The sequence below is a fragment of the Hemiscyllium ocellatum genome, chromosome 37, assembly GCF_020745735.1.
Source record: "Hemiscyllium ocellatum isolate sHemOce1 chromosome 37, sHemOce1.pat.X.cur, whole genome shotgun sequence".
Lineage (NCBI taxonomy): Eukaryota > Metazoa > Chordata > Chondrichthyes > Orectolobiformes > Hemiscylliidae > Hemiscyllium > Hemiscyllium ocellatum.
In genome coordinates this window covers 21,649,414-21,671,488 of record NC_083437.1, presented here as the reverse complement: position 1 = coordinate 21,671,488, position 22,075 = coordinate 21,649,414, and the positions used below count along the sequence as shown (strand labels likewise).

Here is a 22,075-nt window from a genome sequence, read left to right as displayed (position 1 = left end):
TTAGATAATGATCAAATAAATGCTTCAGTTGGAGCAGTTTGCAAAACTAACAGCAGAGCAAGCTATTTCTTGTCAGAGTCATGTCACTTGCCAACCAACTTCCAAAGAAATTAATCTTATCTTAGAATTACTTTATAATATATTTATGACAGCAGTGTGTGACTGGATGAAAACAAGTCTGTGAGGAGTGGGAAGATTAGGGAGCAACTTCCTGTTTGCTGCACTAATGCCCCAGGAATTCATTTTCCTTTTATGGTAAAGTAAAGCAGAGGTAGGCGGACAGAATTCTCCGGGTAAGGGAGTGAGATGATCAGAAGCAATTCAGACTTGCTGCAGTTTAGGCTCCAGGCTCGGAAAGAGGTATGCTAGTAGAACAAAACCGACGAGACTATACCCACAGACACTAAAACTCCTTGTTTGGTAAGTGTTCCAGGGAATTCTGAATGGGATGAATTTCTTGGTGTTAACTTTTAGTCAGCTAGACACCTTAGTTATGTACAGTGGTACTTTCAGGAAATCTTGGGCATCTGTTATAAGACTTTAAGCAGCTCTATATAAAGATGTGTGTTTTACTTTTGTTCCTGCAAATATTCTACCGCCTTTTGCAGAATGTGCTGATGTTTGCTGGGATAAAGTATATTAGCGCCCAGCCACCCTCACACGGATATAGGTATTCTTCATGCACAAGCCCAAATAGCAAGTGTTGTTATACAGGGTCTTCACCTCAGTTGATAGCCATACACATGCATCTTGCAGCAGAAGCCATTGGACTATGGTCAAGGGTGTGAATCCTTACTGCTTTATTCCCCTTACCTATATCACCAGTCCAATTACAACCTTCCACTACCACTCCAGTAACAGCACATACCTAATCTCTATGTACTATGTTGGGTGGGGCTTCCACTAAACATTTTAATAGCTCTTTGATGTCTGTAGCTACCTTACACCGTAAAAAATTCAGGAAATTCCACGTTCACATTTCTACAATCTTTTATTAGTCAATTTCTACCGATCCTAAGATCCTTTTGTTGGTAATAGTAAGGACCATAACATACAAAATGTTGGATTTGTGAGTTTTCGTTTCTGTTCCAAGGTCTGCCATTACATCTATGACCTTTTAATTGGTCACATGGTGTAGAGAGAACAGAACAGTTTGGGTTCTCACGTCCACAAGTATGGTATTTAATTAAAATGACCATATGACACTTTTATACCTTTAAACTATTTGAACTGATGCCACAAGTATCAGTGCAGCTTACCATGCCACAGCAATGCAGTTTACAACCTCATTAACTTTATTGCTAGTTGAGACTTGCTAGAAGTGAAAACTTCCTTGATATGGTTCAATACGAAGTAACAGTTAAAACCAATCTAAAAGGACACATCCTTTCCCAGGAAACTATTTGTAGTCAGCTCATTAAGGAGATAGTCAATTACTTCCAACTAAAATATATTACAGAAAAGAAGAAATATTGTAAGAGTAGGGAGAAAGATTCAAGGCTAAGCAAGGAAGTTAAAGATAAAATCAAAACAAAAATGAAGGCGTATCATATTGCAAAAGTGAGTGACAGGCTGGAAGATTGGGAAACTTTTAAAGATCAACAAAGGATAACTAAAAAAGTCATAAAAAGAGCAAAGGCAAACTATAAAAGAAAACTAGTGCAAAGGCTTCGATAAGTGGACGGCACGGTGGCACAGTGGTTAGCACTGCTGCCTCACAGTGCTAGAGGCTAGGGTTCAATGTGGAGTTTGCACATTCTCCCCGTTTCCTCCCACGATCGAAAAATGAATTGGCCATGCTAAATTGCCCCTAGTGTTAGGTAAAGGGGTAAATATAGGAGTATGGGTGGGTTGCGCTTCGGTGGGTTGGTGTGGACTTGTGTGGCCGAAGGGCCTGTTTCCACACTGTAAGTAATCTAGTCTAATCTAAGTATGTAACAGGGAGGAGAGTAGTTAAAGTGAATGTTCATCTGTTCGTCCCTCGGAGGATGAGACTGGGCAGTTAGTAGTGAGGAACATAGAAATTGCAGAGTTGCTAAATCAATACCCTGCTTCTGCTTTCATGGTAGGGGACATCAGTACTATCCCAATAGTGACAGGTAAGGCAGAGGTTCTAGAAAGGGAGGAACATAGAACAATCATCATCATTAAGGAAAAAGTACTGAACAAACTATTTAGATTGAAAACAAACAAGTTCTCAGGGCCTGACTGCCATTTTTTTACATTTGTGGCACACGAGCATTGCTGGTTTGGCAGCATTTATTGTTCAGCCCTAATTGCCCTTGAGAAGGTGCTGGTGATGCACTGCCCTCTTGAGCTGCAGACCACCTGCTGTGGGTTGACCCATAATGCCCTTAGGGAGGGAATGCAAGATTTTCACCCAGGGACAGAGAAGGAAATGCAATATACTTCCTAGTCAGAATGGTGAGTGGCTTAGAGAGCAGCTTGCAGGTTGTGGTGTTCCCATGTATCAGATATCCGTGTCCTTCTAAATGGGAGTGGTTGTGTGTATGGAAGGTGCAATATAAGGTTCATTGGACAACAATAATCTTTGAATTTCTGAAGTGCATCTTGTTGGTAGTACATACTGCAGCTACTGAGCGTTAGTGGTAGAGGGAGTGGATGTTTGTTAGTGTTGTACCTACGAAACAAGCTGTTTTGTCCTGGATGGTGTCAAGTTTCTTGAGTGTGTTGGAGCTGCACCCATCCAAGTAACTAGGGAGAATTCCATCACACTCCTGACTTGCGCCTTGCAGATGGTGCAAAGACTTCCCAGGCTTTGGGAAGTCAGGTATGAGTTACTCACGATAGTATTCCTAGCTCTGACCTGCTCTTGATGCCACTGTGTTTATGTGATGGGTCCAGTTGAGTTTCTGGTCAATAGTAACACCAAGGATGTTGATAGTGAGGGATTCAGTAATGGGAACACCATTGAATATCAAGGGTTGGTGATTAGATTATTTCTTTTTGGTGATAATCACAGCCTGGCATTTGTGTGGCATGAATGTTACTTGCCACTTGTCAGCCCAAGCCTGGATATCATCCAGATCTTGTTGCATTGAACATGTATTGCTTCAGTACCTGAGGAGTTATGAATAGTGCTGGACATGGTGCAATCATCAGCAAACATCCCAGGGTCCTAAAGGAAGTGGCACCAAAAATAATCCATTGATTATAATATTCCAAAATTCCCTGGATGGTGAAAAGCTTCTAGTGGATTTGAAAAAGTGCTAACATAGCATCTTTATTCAAAAAGCGTGGGAGGCAGAAATTAGGAAACTACAGACCAGTAGTTCAACATGTGTCATTGGGACAATGTTATATCCCATTATTAAGGATGTTAAAATACATTCTATCAGAGTCAGCATGGTTTTATGAAGGGGAAATTACGTTTTGCAAGAGTTCATCGAACATGTAATAACACCAATAATGGGATTCCTGTGAAGGTAGTTTATCTGAATTTCCAGAAGGCTTTTGATAGGTGCAACAAGAAGCTTACATATACAAGGTAAGACCACATAGGGTGAGGAATAATGTATTCGCTTGGATAGAGAACAAACAACAGTGAGTTGGGATAAATGGGTTTTTTTTTGATTGACAATGTGTAACCAGTTGTGTGCCACAGTCTTCGGTCTTCAGGCCCCAACATTTTACCATCTATATATTAATGAATTGTGTGCAGAATCACAAAGTACTATAGTTAAATTTGCAGATGATACTAAAGTAAGTGAGAAAGTAAGTTGCAATGCAGAAATAAGAAACTTACAATTGACTAAAGATAGGATCAAATTTTGACAGATGAAATTTAACATAAATAATCTGAGGTTATCAATTTTGCTCAGAGGAATAGAAAAACAACTTCTTGTCTAAATGGAGAGAAACTTCAGAGAACTTTGGTGCAGAGGAATCTGGATCTCCTCATGCATGAATTGCAGAAAACTAGTACCCAAGTACAACTGGTAATAAGGGAGGCAAATGGAATTTTGACATTTATTGTTAGAGGAACGGAGCATAAAAGTAGGGAAGTGTTGCTGCAGCTATGCAGGTCATTAGTGAAACAGCCTTTGGAGTACTGCATCCAATTTTGGTCTCCCCGAGGAGGGATGTAGTTGTTTCGGTGACATTACAGAGGAGGGGCTCTGGATTGATTCCAGAGAGGAGGGGTTTGTCTCAGGAAGGGAAATTGAACAGTTAGGCCTATGTTCTCTGGATTTTAGAAAAATGAGTGGTTAGCACTGCTGCCTCACAGCGCCAGAGACCCGGGTTCAATTCCCGTCTTAGGCAACTGTCTGTGTGGAGTTTGCACATTCTCTCCGTGTCTGGGTGGGTTTCCTCTGGGCACTCTGGTTTCTTCCCACAGTCCAAAAATGTGCAGGTTAGGTGAATTGCTAAATTGCCATGCTAAATTGCCCGTAGTGTTAGGTGAAGGGGTAAATGTAGGGGAATGGGTCTGGATGGGTTGTGCTTCGGCAGTCGGTGGGCCTGTTTCCACACTGTAAATAATCTAATCTAACCTAATCTAATCTAATTGAGGTATATAAGATGCTAAAGGAGTTTGACAAAGTAAACATAAAATGTTTCCTCATCTAGAACAATCTAGAATGAGAGGTTATTGTTTTTGGATAACGGGTAGCGAATCTGAAACAGATGAGGAGAAATTACTTCTCAAGTTTGTAAATTTGTGGAATTCACCACCCCAAAGTTTTGGGACTTTGAGTAAATTTAAAGAAAAGATAGACAGATTTTTAATTCGTAATGTATTGAAAGGTGATGGAGACTGGGCATCAAAGTGGAGTTGAGGCCAAGTTGAGATCAGCTGTGATCATAACAAGTGTCGGAGAAGGCTTGAGAAATTGAATTGCCTCCTCCTGCTCCTAATTCTTACATTCATTCATTAAGCAGCTTCCACCAAAAACAATTCTACTGATTTGGATTGAGAGTTCTGCAGCAACATAAATGTCACAGGGAGAGAAAGGCCAGATTTGGTTGCAATATGTATGGACATAGTAAATGTGCCACAAGAATTTTTTTCTGTTTGGCATTTGCAGCAAAGGTTGACAACCAAAAGGCAACACCATGAGGTCAATTACACGCTGTCATTGTGTTTAATGATCATGAAATTCACTCCAGGACCTTCTCGTTCTTTCTCTTTCTACAGTTGCCAGGGGAACACGTTATCTCACTTTTGTCAGTATAGCTTATCAGTGATCAAAGGTTGGTAACTCCCTCTCAGTTTTCCACTGATGACACACTGAAATTAACCACCAAAAAGGGTGTAGTGAGACCTGGACAGGGCTAAGCCAGAATCAAGCTTTCTGAATGCTGCCTGGCTGAGACTGCAAATTAGGTGAATCGGGGAAACAGTTCTTGTGATCAATCATTCATTCATTTGACAATGAATGACTTTGTTCTGAAAGAATTCTTAAAAGAAAACCATTTCTCCAAGTTTCTCTCTCCATAGTACCAGTTCTCCTCACCCTGATACAGTTGACCATTTTTATTTTTAAAATCTCTATAATTCCTAGAACACTACAAAATGAGCCCTGGATCTAATTAAAAATGTAGTATCACACTGTGTTACCTGTATTTTCAGATATTATAAATGAAAGATGTCTCAGATAAAGAAGGTTTCTTCAGTTTACATTCAACTTGTTACTCCTGGGAGAATCAACACTCCAAAGACGTACAACTCTGTTGAAGCCTCAAGGGCAGACAAGCGTCTACCGCAAAATCCAGTGCTGACAGCACCCAAACCTGCAAGAAATCCATACAGCTATGGAAATAAAGGAATGAAAGGCACAGATCCATCAGCTTATAATTCTGCTGATGAAGGTAAGAAGTGTACTATGTCCATCTGTTTCAGTAACTACTCATCAGCGAAGGATTCAGATGCTATAAATTGTGCAGCTCTTGGGTGAATTTGAGAGCAATGTTGTCAAAATATCTGTCCAGATTGAAATTGTTTTGAGTTTTAAAAAAAAGGAGATGCAGGACAAAAGAAGCAATCAAGGGACTGTACACATTACAACGTTTTTATTCCTTCATGGCCTGTGCACATCACTTTCATGAACCATTGCAGTCCAAAAGGTATAGATACTCTCACAGCACTCTCAGGAAGGGAGTTCCAGGATTTTGATCCAGCAACAGAGAAGGAACGGCTACCTCATTCCATATCACACAGGAGTCAAGAGGTGAATTACTTGCCACATAATTCCCAGTCTCTGACCTGCTCTTCTGGTCACAATATTCATGCATCTGGTTCAGTATTGAAGCAGAACATGCAGATAGTGGTGTTTCTGTACATCTGCTGCCCTTGTCTTTCCAAGTAGTAGAAGCTATGGTTTGGAAGATGATGCCTAAAAAACCTAGGTGGGTTGATTTTGTGCACTTTGTGAATGGTACACACTGCTGCCACTGTGCATCGAGATTGATGGTGTGAGTGTTGGAAGTGTTAGATTAAATGCCAAACAAGCATGTTGCTTTGTCCTGGATGGTGTCAAGCTTCTTAAGTGTTGTTGGAGCTGCATATTCAGATAAGCAGAGTATTATATCACACTCATGATTTGTGCCTTATAGGCGTATAGGAGTCAGAAGGTGAATTACTTGCCACATAATTCCCAGTCTCTGACCTGCTCTTGTGGTCACAATATTCATACATCTGGTCCAGTTCAATCTGTAGGCAAGGGTATCCTCTAGGATATTGATAGTGGCTGATTCAGCAATGGTAATGCACCCTGGGGTTATCATTGAACAGAACCTGAAATAGCCTAGTCGTTAAAAAGGCACTGGTTATAAATTAGTCAAAGGCTAAACATCTAGCAGTGAATAACTCACCTCCTGACTCCCCAAAGCCAGTTCACCATCTACAAGGCACAAGCCAGGAATGTGTTGGAATACTACCCATTTGCCTGGATGAGCACATCACCAACAACACTCAACAAGCTTGACACCATTCAGGACAAAGCAGCCTATTTGATTAGCATCATATCCATAAACATTCAATCCCTCCACCACTGATGCTCAGTAGCAGCAGTGTGTACTATCTACAATATGCTATGCAGTAATTCACCAGGTTTGTTAGTAGCTTCCAAACACATGAGCACAACTGCATAGAAGGACAGGGGCTGAAGATAGATGGAAATACCCATGCAAGATGCCCTCTAAGCCACTCTAAACCTAACTTGGAAATATATTTAAAAATCACACAACACCAGGTTATGTAAAAGTACCTATTGTGAAATATGTGCCTCCAGCATGAGAAGGAAGTACCACACATTCCACAAGTGAGCAAATGTTATCACCTTATTTACACCGATCCATTGATGCTAAGAACAGATGTCCCCAATTCTTCTGAACAAGCACTTGCCCTCATTCTCTGCAGCAAATGTGTCACATTTACGGCTATCCGCTTTCTCATTCCCTCCATTTATCATTTCATGATAACAATACAGCGTATACAAGTATATTTAGTCCATTCATTCCATTTGTATTTTCAATAAGTTGAGTGCCTTTTCTTGTGAGTCGTGTCCAGAGGTGCATAGTCACTAAGATACCTGATTTCAACATAAAAGTTCGGACATGGAGTACAGGAGTGAACAAAGGTCAATTAACAAGATTCTTCTTTAGCTTAGGCGCAAAGCAATGCACGGTCCATTTCATGCATAAGTGGACAACAATGTATATTCCTAGGATGAGACCAAGGATTATCAGTACATCCCACATGAACCATCCACACATTGACCATAGCCAGCAGGTAGGACTCCATCCACATGAGTGGGGCAAATATCTTCCCTGCATCTTCACCTGTTTTGTTGATGACATCTGTGTCATATACAATGTCTTTAGAGAAGTTGTCTATGTAGGTGCAACGTTGTGGGCCAATGACAGAACAAGTACCTCCTTCTTTACAAAGGAGGAAATCTAGCATTAATTGATTATGAAGCATCATCATCCGGTCTCCTGTAGTTCTTTGTTCATTCGTTTCAATGCGTGAACAGTTGAGTTCATCAGTTTCTCAATGTCATATGCAAGGTCACCTATCTGATCTTGGGCTATCTCAACACCCGAGCCACAAATATGGCCTCCCATCAACCTAGACCACCAGGTTTGTTGATGGAAGAAGCTGAAAATGTGTTGCTGGAAAAGTGCAGCAGGTCAGGCAACATCCAAGGAACAGGAAATTCGACGTTTCGGGCATAAGCCCTTCATCAGGAATCCTTGGATGCTGCCTGACCTGCTGCGCTTTTCCAGCAACACATTTTCAGCTCTGATCTCCAGCATCTGCGGACCTCACTTTCTCCTTGTTGATGGAAGAAGTCATGCAAGTCTCGTTTTGTTCTTCCTCTAATTTTTGTCCTGTAGCAATTCACATATTGGAGGGTTTTCCATTCATCAGCTACCTTAGACATTTTATGGTGGATGGTAAAAATTGGTAAGGTTGCACTCAATTATAGCGTCTACACCAGTGATTGGGTAAATATGGGAAGGCCTTGTTTTTGCATAGCCAATGAAGGCTAAATAGAGTCCTGAGGCCACACTTCTGTGAGTGAATGATAAGTCCACTTAGAGCAAGGGCTGAATCTTTAACAGTGGGTGTTATTAATCATCCAGTTATCCAAGTTTATTAATGGATGGAGAGTAGGAGTACGACCAGTGTGTTTCATAACATTTTTACACAGTACTTGCTTCACTTACCCCATGTCATGGGTATAGGAAGTTCTTTCAATGCACAATTCTAGCAGTGGAATAACATTAACGTTGAGTCCTTTAGGTTTGCTGGTGCACTTCACACAGCGACATGCTACTTCTACCGAATGGGTTTTGTCATTGCAGGTGAGGAGTTGCATAATTGGGTGAGTCTTATTCATCCATTGTATATCAGAATAATGGAAGAGTGAGCAGAAAACACATTCATTGAGGAGTTTAGAGTAAATAAAGAAACCATTGGCAACAGAAGTGGGATTAGGGGTGCTTAGTATTTTTGGTCTTTCTTCACCTTTCCAGCTTGTCTTGTTAACTACAGTAGCTTCCAACAGTATTGATTGCAGAAGTTGAATAAAGGTATTTCTGCCAGTAGCAGTAGGTTGGACATGGGAAGGTTCCTTCAAGAAGGTATAGGTTGACAGTCTCAGAGCAAAAGATGTCTTAGGGTTCTGCAATTTCGATAATATGTGTTCAATACTGCAATTTGTATAATTCCTTTTGGGAGAGAAACAGTCAAACATTTCAAAGTACCAGTTTTCAGCAAATGGAGTGGATGAAGTTATGGAATCATGCCATCTCATGGCAACTGGCATAGATGTGCTGTGAGGGTGACAATAATATCGAAAGTGATGTTTGGATGTGCAATGTAAATAGTTAAAATGAGTTTCAACTGGGTAGTTGCATTCATAGCTTCCAATAATATTGGTACAAGTTTGATGAAGCTGACAAATTCTATCTTCAAGGAGAGCAGTGGGGAAAATAATACAATCATTATCATTGGAGTATCCCAAAGTATCAATGCCATAGCCGTGATTACATTGGCATTCTACACCTAAATTGTTGATTTTGTTTCTGCAAGTGGCATTGGGGTGATAAGTGGGACACATTAGTGTTCTCAATGTATCAAGGGTAGTGGAACGTCCTTCCATTTCTACTGCACTTTCAGTTGTCAGAAGAACTTGATAAGGGTCTTTCCAGTGAGGGCCCAATTTGCCATGATTAAAGTCTTTCAATAGTACGTAGTTACCAGGGTTAATGTCTTTAAACATTGGAGCTCTTACTTCTTCCTTCCCTGGTACCTGATAGACAACTTTGACCAGTTGATGATAAGACTGCAATGCTTTGGTTAGCTTAATCAGGTATCTGTGCATTTCTTCTGCCATGACATGCACATAAACAAGATGTTGGACCATCAGTAGTGCAGATCAGGGAGTCCTCAGGGACTTTCAATATATTAGTTCAGCTGCTCAGAATTCTGTCTTTTTCTGGATCACGGTTCTCATATTTAAAAAGGGCAATTGGGAGTACTTGCAGCCAATTAAGGCCCGTATGCTCTATCAACTTGCTTAGTTGGCCTTTCAAAGTACAATTGACTCTTTCTACAATTCCCACTGCTTGGGTACGGACGGCACAATGGAATCTCTGATTCATATTCAGACTCTTGCATAGTTCCTTATTTAGCTCAGCTCAGAAGCGGGGGCCATAATCGGAAGAGACTGTTACTGGCATTCCAAACTTGGGTATGATTTTCTCTAGTAGAATTTTATAGATAGTTTTTGCTGTACAGTCAGTACATGGATAAGCTTCAATCCATCTACTAAATGCATCAATAATCACTACACAATACTTACAACAATGACATTTAGGTAATTCTATAAAATCTAACTGGATAGTATCAAAAGGTACACTTGGCAAGGGAGTTTCACCTGGTGGACACTTTACTCCTTTCCCAGGATTTTGCTTTTGACAAATTAGGCAATTTGCAGCTGCTTTTTCTTGCAGGTGGGGATTCCACCAAGTTTGGAGAATTCTATCCACCATTCCCTCCTTACCTATAGGCAAATGCATATGAACATAGTAAACTAGAAGAGGCAAAAGTGAATCAGACAGACATGTCTGTCCTCCCGGCATAACCCAAAGTTCAGTCTAACTATTTTACATAACAACCATGGTTCATCCATCTTTGTTTTTCCTCATCAGAGGTGTCCCCCAGATGGGTCTGCATTTACGTTAGGTCAGGCATTGTTGGGGTATCAGAAGAGGAAAAAGGAGGATCTCCCTAATTCAATATTATGACCATTAAGGATTAGCATTGGTTCATCCTCAGGGCTAAAGGTAACCACTGAAAGATTCAAGGGAGGATAATGACTTACGTCAGGGAGTCAGGTTCAGAAAATGTACTGCAGTAAAAGGGGCAAATTGCTGGGGTTCCTGTGTAGGGTGAATCATAAGGTTGCTAGCTTCTTCCATTTCAGTGATCAACAGGGGGCTGCTTTGGGAAAGGGCAGTTCTTGGACCAATGTCCCAGCTGATTACAGTTGAAGCTAATGTCTGGTCGTTTGGTGCCTCTAGGGGGTGAGAGAGGCAGAGAGGAATTGGAGGAGGATGTATAAGGGGTAAGGGTCATCATGGACTGTTGGGGAGGGTACATAGGAGGACCCCAAAGTCCAAAGGGATGTTGTTGATGTACGGTATCAACCCTATTGTCTTGCCATACTGGATGACAGTATAAGAGTTCCATTCAATAACTTGGCTGGCTTTGTAGACGGGAAGATCTGTTCTGGTTTTAGGTCTAGCATCTGCACTTTGGGAAAATTTGGTCTTGACCTCAACTGTTGAGGCCTTACTGTCAGAGTCCTTTAGTTCCCAGAAGTAACATACTTCTCGGCTGAATTGTTCAATATTGGCATCTTGCCAGTGCATATTATGGGTTTTGATAGCTTTCTGTACCTGGTCAGGAAGGACAGTCATACATAAGGCATTAAGTTGGGGCGATTGTCCTTGTGGGTACTGAGGGTCACCAGACTAAGCACCATAGTAGTCCTTTAAGTGGACAAGGAACTCCTCAGCTCCGTCACCTGAGCGAGGTTTACATGTGAGGATCTTATGTCGATTGCATGGCACACTGCTTGATAGAGGCAGGTAATAATCCAGTCTGATTTATTAGGTTCACCAAATGCATAAGCATGCGTTGGGTATGACTATTACATTGTAAAATTTCTAAGAACTTAGTCCATATTTCAGGTGAAAGAACACATTCTATGGTGTTAAGTAAGTCTTGGGAGACTGCATTATAAATGGTCCTAGTCCAATTAATATAATTAATGAATCCTTCTGGATTTTTTCCATAACCTGGAGCCTTATTGTTGATGCTATAGAGTTCATGAGGCTTCCAAGGTTGATAAAGATTAACAAATGGATTTTGTCCCTGATTCTGGGCAAGCAGGTTAGGGATTCTTCTAGTCGGGAAATTTCACTTTGGCCATTTCATATCAGGGTGAGTGCGAGGATTAACATTAAGGTTCCTAAACTTTGATTATAATTCATAAATGTCTTCAGGACTCATTTGTAGTGGGGCAGTGGCCCTCAAAGTTGTCTTCAGGGTTCCTTTCGTCTTAATCTTAGTTGATCCCTATGCAGGTGGCAATGGGATGATGGTAACCTTGATCACCCGAATTCTCATTATGCTGGACAGGAGAGGCAAATGAGGAGAAAAGGTATGGGCCTTGGCACGTTCGTCCTCGGAATAGGGAGTGGGTTTCAGGTGCTTTTGTTTCATAGCAAATGTTCGCTTTGACCATACTACAGGTGGATTTCGAGGAAGTCCCCGTTGGGGAACCGGAAGAGGTCAGTTAACAGGAGGGGGGGCCATAATAAAAAATCTCCTCCTCTGAATCTGATTCAAATTCCTCGCTTGCAGGACAATCATTGTCCTCTAGTAATGGGTCTTTGGGATAGATGGCATATAAGGAGTTGTCCCTTTTGTCTGTCTGGTCCAGTGCGGCTGTAGCTGCAGGCTGATTTTTATTTACTGGTTTCTCTTTTCCTTGGGACTACTGAAATTTCAGATTAGGTTGTCGTTCTCTGCCTTCTTTATTTTTTGCTATTCTTTCTCTAGCCAACTCCAATTCAGTTTCTAAATCATGTGCTCCACATTTGCATTTTAGTTCTGTCCAATCTAATTGAAATCCTTCCTCAGTTAATGGACTGATACCCTTTTTAATACTGTTTTGTCTCCATGATGATTGCATGGATTTTTCCCATTTTTCTTTAGCTACATGTTTTTCACACTGATCTGGCTTCTTTCTTTTTAGTCCCATAGCCTTTTCTCCATGTCTCTTGTTCAACTTTCATAAGTACTTTTAGATCATATGTGTCTTCCAGAGGCCAGTTCTTATTCTGTTGGGCAGCTGCACCCAATATTCGCCTTACTCGTTTCTCATAATTAGGATACATACTCACTATCTCTGTTAAGGGACATTTATCCTCTATCTTGTCTGGGGTCGCACCCATATTTATCCTATTTATTGTATACCTTCACAAAATTCTTACCGTTGTCTCTTACCTTCACAAGATCTCTATTTCTACTGCCTATTTAAACAATCTCATTTTGGATTCTGTCAGGGTATGTGAGAGTGAAATGGGGGGGAGCAGCACACAAAGATGCAGACAGAGAGCAACCAAGGTATACCTTACCTTGTGGGCCTGTTGGTCTCGAGTCCAACCTTTAGATGAAGCAGTTTCACTCACACATACCCCTTGTTGGAACCCTGCTCACAGCGCCAAATTGTTAAAGTCCCTATTTGAGATGGCTCAGGGAATCCCTGATGGACTCTACCTGGAGCCTCTCTTGGTTCGTCCTGAGATTGTACTCTGTGGTAGTCTGGAATATAAAACTCTTCCACACAGTTTTGTTTAAATTATTACCTATATTTACTAATGGCATCAATGCTACACTATAATGTAGAGATTTACAAGCCAGGCTTGAGTTAAGGTTCTAAAACCATTAGCAGAAAAGGGGTGCCAGCTCTCACCCCTAAGAGCTCTCTCAGGCTACTCCCCTTATTGCTGCAAACAAGCTGAATTTATATAGAATTTAGTATTAAACTTACAAAAATGCCACATGTCCTTAATCAGATAAGCAGCAATAAAATGGCAAAAGTTTGCAGAGGAAGAGAAATTAATTGACAGGTCTGAGTATGCTTGACTAATTAAGCTACATGCACATCAAAGTGGGAAATCTTGATCCAGCCAGGCCCAAATGGTCAATTTGCTTTGGCTCATAAATCATAATGAGAGACGAGTCTAAACTATGTGAAAAAGGTCATGGGGTCACCTCGCTCAGCTAACATGTCCAGTATCAATGTCCTACAAAATGGTCTTCTGAAATCATCTTAGATTCCCAGAATGCAAACTAATATTCCTGGATCTCAAGCTCCCGGAACAACAGACAAACATTCAATCCATGACAAGCCAGTGTTCACCCAAATCAGACTACAAAGGGTTAATTTTCCACCAGCTTCTGACCTCTCTCTCTCTCTCTCAGTATCCCTTGAACCCTTCAGACAGTGAATTTAATTTACAGAAGAATATTTTGTCTCTCTGACTCACACATAAATATCTTCCAACTTCCTTACTATATCAGTTTTTGCCTAGCCTTTAAGGGTAATGAGGCATTCACATTCCAGCACAGTCAAGATGAGGAAACTCAGAATTTCAAATCTAATCTAATGGTATATAAAAATGTATCAGGATTGTTCTATTACATGCATATTCCACTCAGCTTATTAAATTACAAGTTCTTTTTCTATTGAGTATGAGTTTTGTTACGGGTCTTTGATAATCCAGCAATTTAGTTATTGTACATCCTATTGTGAAATATGCGCCTCTGATGTGGAAGGAAGTACTGCCACATATTCCACAAGTGAACAAATGTTATCACCTTATTTACACCGATCCATTGACGTGAAGAACAGATGTCCCCAGTTCTTCTGAACAAGCAGTTCCCCACATTCTCTGCAGCAAATGTGTCACATTTACGGCTATATGCTTTCTCAGTTATAGTCCAAAAGGTTTATTTGGAAGCACTAACCTTTGAAGCACTGCTTCTTCACAGGTGGTTGTGGATTAGGACCATAAGACACAGAATTTATAGCAAAAGATTACATGTCGAGCAAGTAAAATGATATACTGAACAAACCTCAATTGTTGTTAAACCTTTCATCTTTTAGAATGAGTTACAGATTTCAGTTCATTAATATGTAAATCCCAGAATTTCTTTTAAACCACATTCTCAAGATAAGTTAAGATTTTATATTAAAAAAAGTGTGTTTGCATGTGCAAGTTTGGTAAAGTGTGTGTGTGTGTGATGGGGTGTAAGCCTGTGAGAGGGTGCCTGCGTAGGTAAAAGTGTAGGGGTGTATGTGTGCGTGTATGAGAGAGTGTGTTTGAATGAGAGAGGGTCTGTGTGAGTGTGTGAGCAGGTGAGAGTGTGTGTGTACGTTTGCTTGTGTGTACCCTGGGGCATGGTACATTGGCGAGACCAAGCAGACGCTACGATAATGGACAAATGGATACCGCTCAACAGTCACTAGACAGTTCCCTCCCAGTCGGGTAACACTTCAGCAGTCTGGGACATTCAACCTCGGATTTTTGGGTGACCATCCTCCAAGGCGGACTTCGGGACAGGCAACAATGCAAAGTAGCTGAGCAGAGGCTGATAGCCAAGTTCGGTACACATGAGGATAGCCTCAACCGGGACTTTGGATTCATGTCACACTACAGGTGACCCCACTACACTATACACTCTCTTTCATACAAGCACACATGCACACTCTCTCTCTTATATATCACACACTCACACAGACTTTCTATCATACACACAGTCTCTTTCATACACGCAACATACATCCCTACGCTCACGCTCACAAACACATCCACTCACAGGCTTCTAACCCATCACACTCACTTACACACTTTACCAAACTTGCACACACCGCAAATGCACACTCTCTCCCATGCACTCACACACACACTCACATGCACGTAGTCTTTCTCGCTCTCTCTCCTGCACATAAATGTCTATGGGGTGAATTTGTATTTGCAGAATTATATTTACAGATACATTCTATTTTTCTCCAAAAATACACAACCAGCAGACAGTCAATGCAGACAGTCAATCCATATAATATTTGGAAATTCCACCTTGGAAATAGAACCAGTCTGAGTCAACTTTGGGATACAGACAAACTCTGACCTCACACCTTTTAAGGCATTGTCTGAGCTGAGGGGTCACTTTTTTAAATAAAACCTTAACTTATCTTGAGAATATGACTTAAAAGACATTCTGGGATTTACATATTAATGAACCAAAACCTGTAACTCATTCTAAAAGATGAAAGGCTTAACAACAATCGAGGTTTGTTAATTATATCATTTTACTTGCATGACACTGGAATCTTTTGCTACAAAATCTGCATCTTATGGTCCTGCTCCACAACCACCTGAAGAAGGAGTGGCGCTCTGAAAGCTAGTGCTTCCATGTAAACCTTTTGGACTATAACCTGGTGTTGTGTGATTTTTAACTTTGTCCACCACAGTCCAACACTGGCTGCTCCACAGCATGGAAACATATTGCCATTCCTTCAGTGCCACGGGGCAAAATCTTGGAATTCCCTCTCTAAGCCAAATGAACTGAAGCAGAAGAAAGTTTAGAGTAGTGCTGGAAAAGCATAGCAGTTTAGGCAGTATCCGAGGAGCAGGAAAATCGACGTTTTGGGCAGGAGCCCATTATCAGGAATGAGGCTGGAAGTCTCAGGTATGGAGAGATACATGGAAGGAGGTGAGGCTAGGGAGAAGGTAGTTGAGAGTGGAATAAGTGGATGGAGGAAGGGGTAAAGGTGATAGGTTGGAGAGGAGGGTAGAGCAGATAGGTGTGAAGGAAAATTGACAGGTGGACAGGTCATGAGGATGATGCTGAGCTTCAAGTTTGGAGCTGGGATCAGGTGGGGTGAGGAGAAATGAGGAAACTGGTGAAGTCCACATTGATGCCCTGGGGTTGAAGGGTCCTGAGGCAGAAAATGAAGCATTCTTCCTCCAGGCATTGGGTGGTGAGGGAGTGGTGGTGGAGGAGACCTAGGACCTGCATGTCCTCGGCAGTGTGGGAGGGGGAGTTGAAATGTTCAACGACAGGGCAGTGGGGTTAATTGGTGCGGGTGTCCCAGAGGTGTTCTCTGAAGCGCTCTGTAAGAAGGCGTCCAGTCTCCCCAATGTAAAGGAGACCTCATCGCGAGTAACGGATGCAATAAATGAAATTTGTGGAAGTGCAGGTGAAACGTTAATGGATGTAGAAGGCTCCTTTGGGGCCTTGGATGGAGTTGAGGGGGGAGGTGTGGACACATATTTTGCAATTCCTGCGGTGGCAGGGGAAGGTGCCAGGAGGGGAGGGTGGGTTATTGGGAGGTGTGGACCTGACCAGGTAGTCACAGAGGGAACGGTCTTTGCGGAAAGCAGATAGGAGTGGGGAGGGAAATATATCCCTGGTGGTGGGGTCCGTTTCTAGGTGGCGGAACTGTTGGCGAATGATGCAGTTTATGCAGAGGTTAGTGGGGTAGAAGGTAAGGATCAGGGGGTTTCTGTCCTTGTTGTGGTTGGAGGGGTACGGTTTGAGGGCAGAGGTGGGGACGTGGATGAGATGCATTGGAGGGCATCTTCAATACGTGGGAGGGGAAATTACGGTCTTTAAAGAAGGAGGCCATCTGGTGTATTCTGTGGCGGAACTGGTCCTCCTGGGAACAGATATGACGGAGGCAGAGGAATTGGGAATACAGGATGGCAATTTTTCAGGAGGTAGGGTGGGTGGAGGTGTAATCCAAGTAGCCGTGGGAGTCGGTGGGTTTGTAAAAAATGTCAGTGTTGAGTCAGTTGTCATTGATGGAGATGGAGATGTCCAAGAAGAGGAGGGATGTGTCAGAGATGGTCCAAGCAGAAGAAAGATCACCACCACCTAATCTAGCACAATAGAAATGGGCAAGCAATTCTGACCCAGCTAATGATACCTACATCCCATTTTTAAAAAAAATAGAAAGTCAAGAGGCAATGGTTAGATTTTCCCCTATTGGAAACGATTATCATGTGGCACTTGTATCACACAAATGTTATTTTCTACTTATTAGTGTGAGCTTGAATGTTGTCCAGCTGTTTTTGCACTTGGACACAGGGCAGAATTGCATTCCTGAAAATGTGTTGCTGGAAAAGCGCAGCAGGTCAGGCAGCATCCAAGGAGCAGGAGAATCGATGTTTCGGGCATGAGCCCTTCTTCAGGCATGATTCCTGAAGAAGGGTTCATGCCCGAAACATCGATTCTCCTGCTCCTTGGATGCTGCCTGACCTGCTGCGCTTTTCCAGAAACACATTTTCAGCTCTGATCTCCAGCATCTGCAGTCCTCACTTTCTCCTCAAAGAATTGCATTCCTGCCTGGTATGACAAGCAATGGCAAGGTTGGTGAAAAGATACAGGAGAATGACAGAATCAGAATCTCTATATCAAGAAAATATTTTGCAACTTTCCCCTTGTCTTCAAATATCAACTTCAGAATCTTGCCATTGAGCCTTGACCACCTTAATTCCACATCATTGTATCTCATTAAACTTGCCTCATTTAGATTAGATTCCCTCCAGTGTGGAAACAGGCCCTTAGGCCCAACAAGTCCACACCGACCCTCCGAAGAGCAACACATTCAGACCCATTCCCCTACATTCACCCTTGACTAATGCACCTAACACTATGGGCAATTTAGCAATTCACCTAAACTTCACATCTTTGGACTGTGGGAAGAAACCCACACAGACAAGGGGAGAATGTGCCAACTCCACACAGACAGTTGCCCAAGGTGGGAATTGAACCCAAGTCCCTGGCGCTGTGAGGCAGCAGTGCTAACCACTGAGCCACCGTGCATTTATATGCTTTTCCAGTTTATCCCACTGTCCCAAGAAACTAGACAACACAAACTCCCAACATGTAAATCAGAAGAGGTACCTGGCAGCTACAACTCACCAAGTGCTTGTCCTGGTCATCATTCAACTGTTACTTCATCATAATGTCATTTAATGCTCCCTGGCCCCCACCCTTCTCAATCCTTCATCGACAAATGTAAGCAGTGATGAACCACCAGCCTCATCACATCATCATGCAAGCTCTCAGACCAACTCCCAAACTATTTCAGCCCTTCAACACTATACAACGGAGTTCAGGGACACCAGTAACTTATCTGCTTCTGTCAAAAATCAAACAACACCAGGTTATAGTCCAACAGGTTTAATTGGAAGCACTAGATTTCAAAGCACTGCTCCTTCATTAGGTGGTTGTGAAGTACTCACCTGTAAGACACAGAATTTATAGCAAAATTTTAACAGTATGATATAACTGAAATTATATATTGAAAATTACCTTAATTGTTTGTTAAGTATCTCATCTGTTAGAATGACCATGTTAGTTTCACTTCTTTCATATGTAAATCACAAAACTTTTAAAAAAATATTACATTCTCAGGTGAACTTTAACAGCCAACATTACACTTGCAGCATGTGCCAGCTGTAACACCGTAAACACCCTGTTTCAAGCAAATGATCATGTGTGAAAGTCAAAAGGGAGCAGTCTTTAATGAAGGGAGACTGTGGTCAGTCAGTTGGTATTTCCAGAATCAGTCAAGGGGCTGATCCCATTCCCGTCCAGGGGTTGGCTGCAGTCAGTCAGGTATTTGGTTCTACAAGAGTCCAGGGATCCCTGTCCTTGCAATCTGGGGATTGAGCTCTGGTCAGTTCTACAGATCAAGTACAATCATTCTGAGGATTATACCTTGGTCAGTCAGGATGCCACTGTGGACACATCAGTCTGTGAATTTAGCTAATCTATGAGCAGTGGTAGTGATAGAATGAGTCATGGCCCTGTGAAGTTTAGGTTGCAGACAGAAGATGGTGGTGTTAACCTCTGCAAAGCATAAAAGATTATTGACATCTTTTCCTGCACTGCTGGGCCTCCTGCTTCACCCAGGGCATGGCACTAACTGAGCTGCAATTTGGAACCAAGCTGACTTGGTCTGGTGGCATGGCTTTCTGTGGCAGTCTGCAGGAGAAAGGACTTCTCTCCACCATCCACCCTATTAAGACCTCAGGCTCCTGTCTGCACAACAAGGAGTGAGCTTGCCTTTCTTCAGCACTATGCCAACAGTCAAGTGCCACAGAATGAGGGTCGGTTTCTGGCTTGCAATGTTTGAAATGGCATACAGCTGGCCTATAAATGTGCTAGTACCTTGAATGCTAGAAGATGCTGGCAGTAGTGAGCATCTCCACCACATCTCCAGCCATGCAATTCCCTGAGAATGGTACCCAAAAGTTCAATTGATAACTAATAGGGTGAAGAGTGGAAGATTGCATAAGAAAAGTCATTCCAAGCCATGGCACACTGGACACTATGAATCTCACTTAACAAAAGGCTTTAACTGAAAATGGGAAAATTCCACACAGTTATTCTCACAAAATCATTCCTCACGGACACTGCCTGAGTATGTTCTGGCCCACCAACAATATGCAATTGGAAAGGCTGTCCTAATTATAGGGTGAGAAATGCATTGTTATGCCGCTAACCTAAACTGACAGAGAAAGTTCCAGTTCAATTTTGTATTGATGAAAAATTAGTCAGTCACAGTAAAGTGATGCTCGGGGGAGGGAGAAGGTGGAAAATGCTCCATGCAAACACTCCTACCTCACTTCATCTGATGAAGGACCAGCACTCTGAAAGCTTGTGTTTCAAATAAATTTGTCGACAGTAGCCTAGTGTTGAGTGATTTCTGACCTTGTTTTCTCTGTTTAGGTGGACATCAACTAGGATTTATGCTCTTCATGATTAATATGCAATGCTTTTTACTGTGAAACTCATGTCTACAAGACATTAGGTGGATTTAGGAGTGAGCTTGGCTAACATAGCTTCATGGCCATACATCTTGCCAATACTCAATCATTTCGAATGAAAAGTATGTGCTTTGGTGGAGAATGACGTGAACCAGAATCTTTACAGTAGATTGACAATCCTCTCAAGAAGAGGGAAAGAAATTGAAAAAGAACTGTTCCAGTTTTTTCCAAAAATTTCAAAACTATTTGCGGATGAGGTTACTTTTAATCTCAAAAATTACTGAAAAGAAATGTTTAACATTTTTAATCACACATGGCACTGCCGTGAATGGTTTTATCATCTGGCTTGTATGGCAGCTTTGCTTAAACAGTAAGAGAGAGCATGTGTCCCAGCAACTTGACATGGATTGCCCTGGGACTATACAACTTTGGCCTTCAGAGTTGCTATTATATGCTTTCTCTTTGCAGATTTTCCCCTGCCACCACCACCACCTGCACCAGAGCAGGCAAAAGATGCATTTTACTCCAATGAGATGCCTCTTCCTCCTCCACCTCTGCAAGCCTGTGAAGAACGAGTCCCATCCTTAACTGATTCCAAACAAAGCAGGCTGCTGAAATCAAATGTTGGAATAAGTCCAAAGCAGCAGGTAGGAAATGCAAACAAGTTTTTTTCTTCTTCAGCCTCCTGTCTTGAAGGTGTTTTTTCTCAACAGAATACATTTTCCTGATGGGTGAACCCAGACAGGTGAATAAATGGAATACAATGCAAGGGCATCATGGCCACACACAATCTTGATTTGCAATATTTCAGGAAATGAGAGACAAATTAAACAAAGCAGATTCAAATACATTATTTGCTTTCTTTTGATGTATTCCTTCTTTGAATCAGGAATTTTCCCCGCCTTCCAAACCTGCAAGATTTGACCAGAAAGATTCCCTGACTCAAATAATGAATGACAAGTTGAATGGATTACCAGATTCGGGGCAAGGTAGGTGGCCGACACGACGTATAATAATAAATACATTCACCTACTCTCTGCTTTGAAGGTATTGCTGGGAGCACTGCGTAGTGAGTCCAGTGTGCAGTCAGTTGAATAATTCATCTCTTAATAGAAGCAAGGTACTGTTCATGCTGGAAATCAGAAATAAAAACAAAGTGCTAGAGAAGGTCAGCAGATCTATCAGCACTCATGAAGAGATAAAGAAAACTAATATTTCAAGTTTGATATGAGTTTTGTTTTGGAATTCCATAAAAGCTTCATATCGAATTTACATCTTACATGTGCTGTTATTTATTACCATCTTGTTTAAATAATTAGAATGATTTTCAGCAAACACCTCAAAATCAATTCCTAATTTGATCAGCTGGACTGTGTAAAACTTGTAATGAAGAGTGGAGTATAAGGAGTCTTTAAACACCACTGCAATTAATTTGAAAATTCCACTTTAAATAAGGGGGCTGGATGATGCAGTAGGCTGACTAATGTGATCAATTCATTAGCTACTAGCCATATGTGACTGACTGAAACTCAAAATGTAATTTATTGAGTTTCTGATTAGTAAATTTAACATGGTATGGTCATTGGGTGTATCATCTCAAAAAATCTGCATTCATGGATGTATACCTTTGAATTTAAATCTTTGTATGCATGGGTTGATGAAATGATAACAAATTATAAAGGCT

At 41.6% G+C, this 22,075-nt stretch overlaps 1 protein-coding gene across 1 annotated transcript in view; it reads left to right on the top strand.

Moving 5' to 3' along the window:
* The first annotated feature begins 276 nt into the window (after window positions 1-276).
* The window catches only part of fblim1 (filamin binding LIM protein 1), a 37,822-nt gene continuing 16,023 nt past the window's right edge, over window positions 277-22,075 (top strand). Inside the window, exons 1-4 of the mRNA XM_060852091.1 lie at window positions 277-420; window positions 5,594-5,832; window positions 20,860-21,038; window positions 21,281-21,380. Of these exons, the coding sequence (XP_060708074.1) occupies window positions 5,610-5,832; window positions 20,860-21,038; window positions 21,281-21,380 (502 nt within the window). The 5' untranslated portion in view covers window positions 277-420; window positions 5,594-5,609. The remainder of the gene's footprint in view (window positions 421-5,593; window positions 5,833-20,859; window positions 21,039-21,280; window positions 21,381-22,075) is intronic.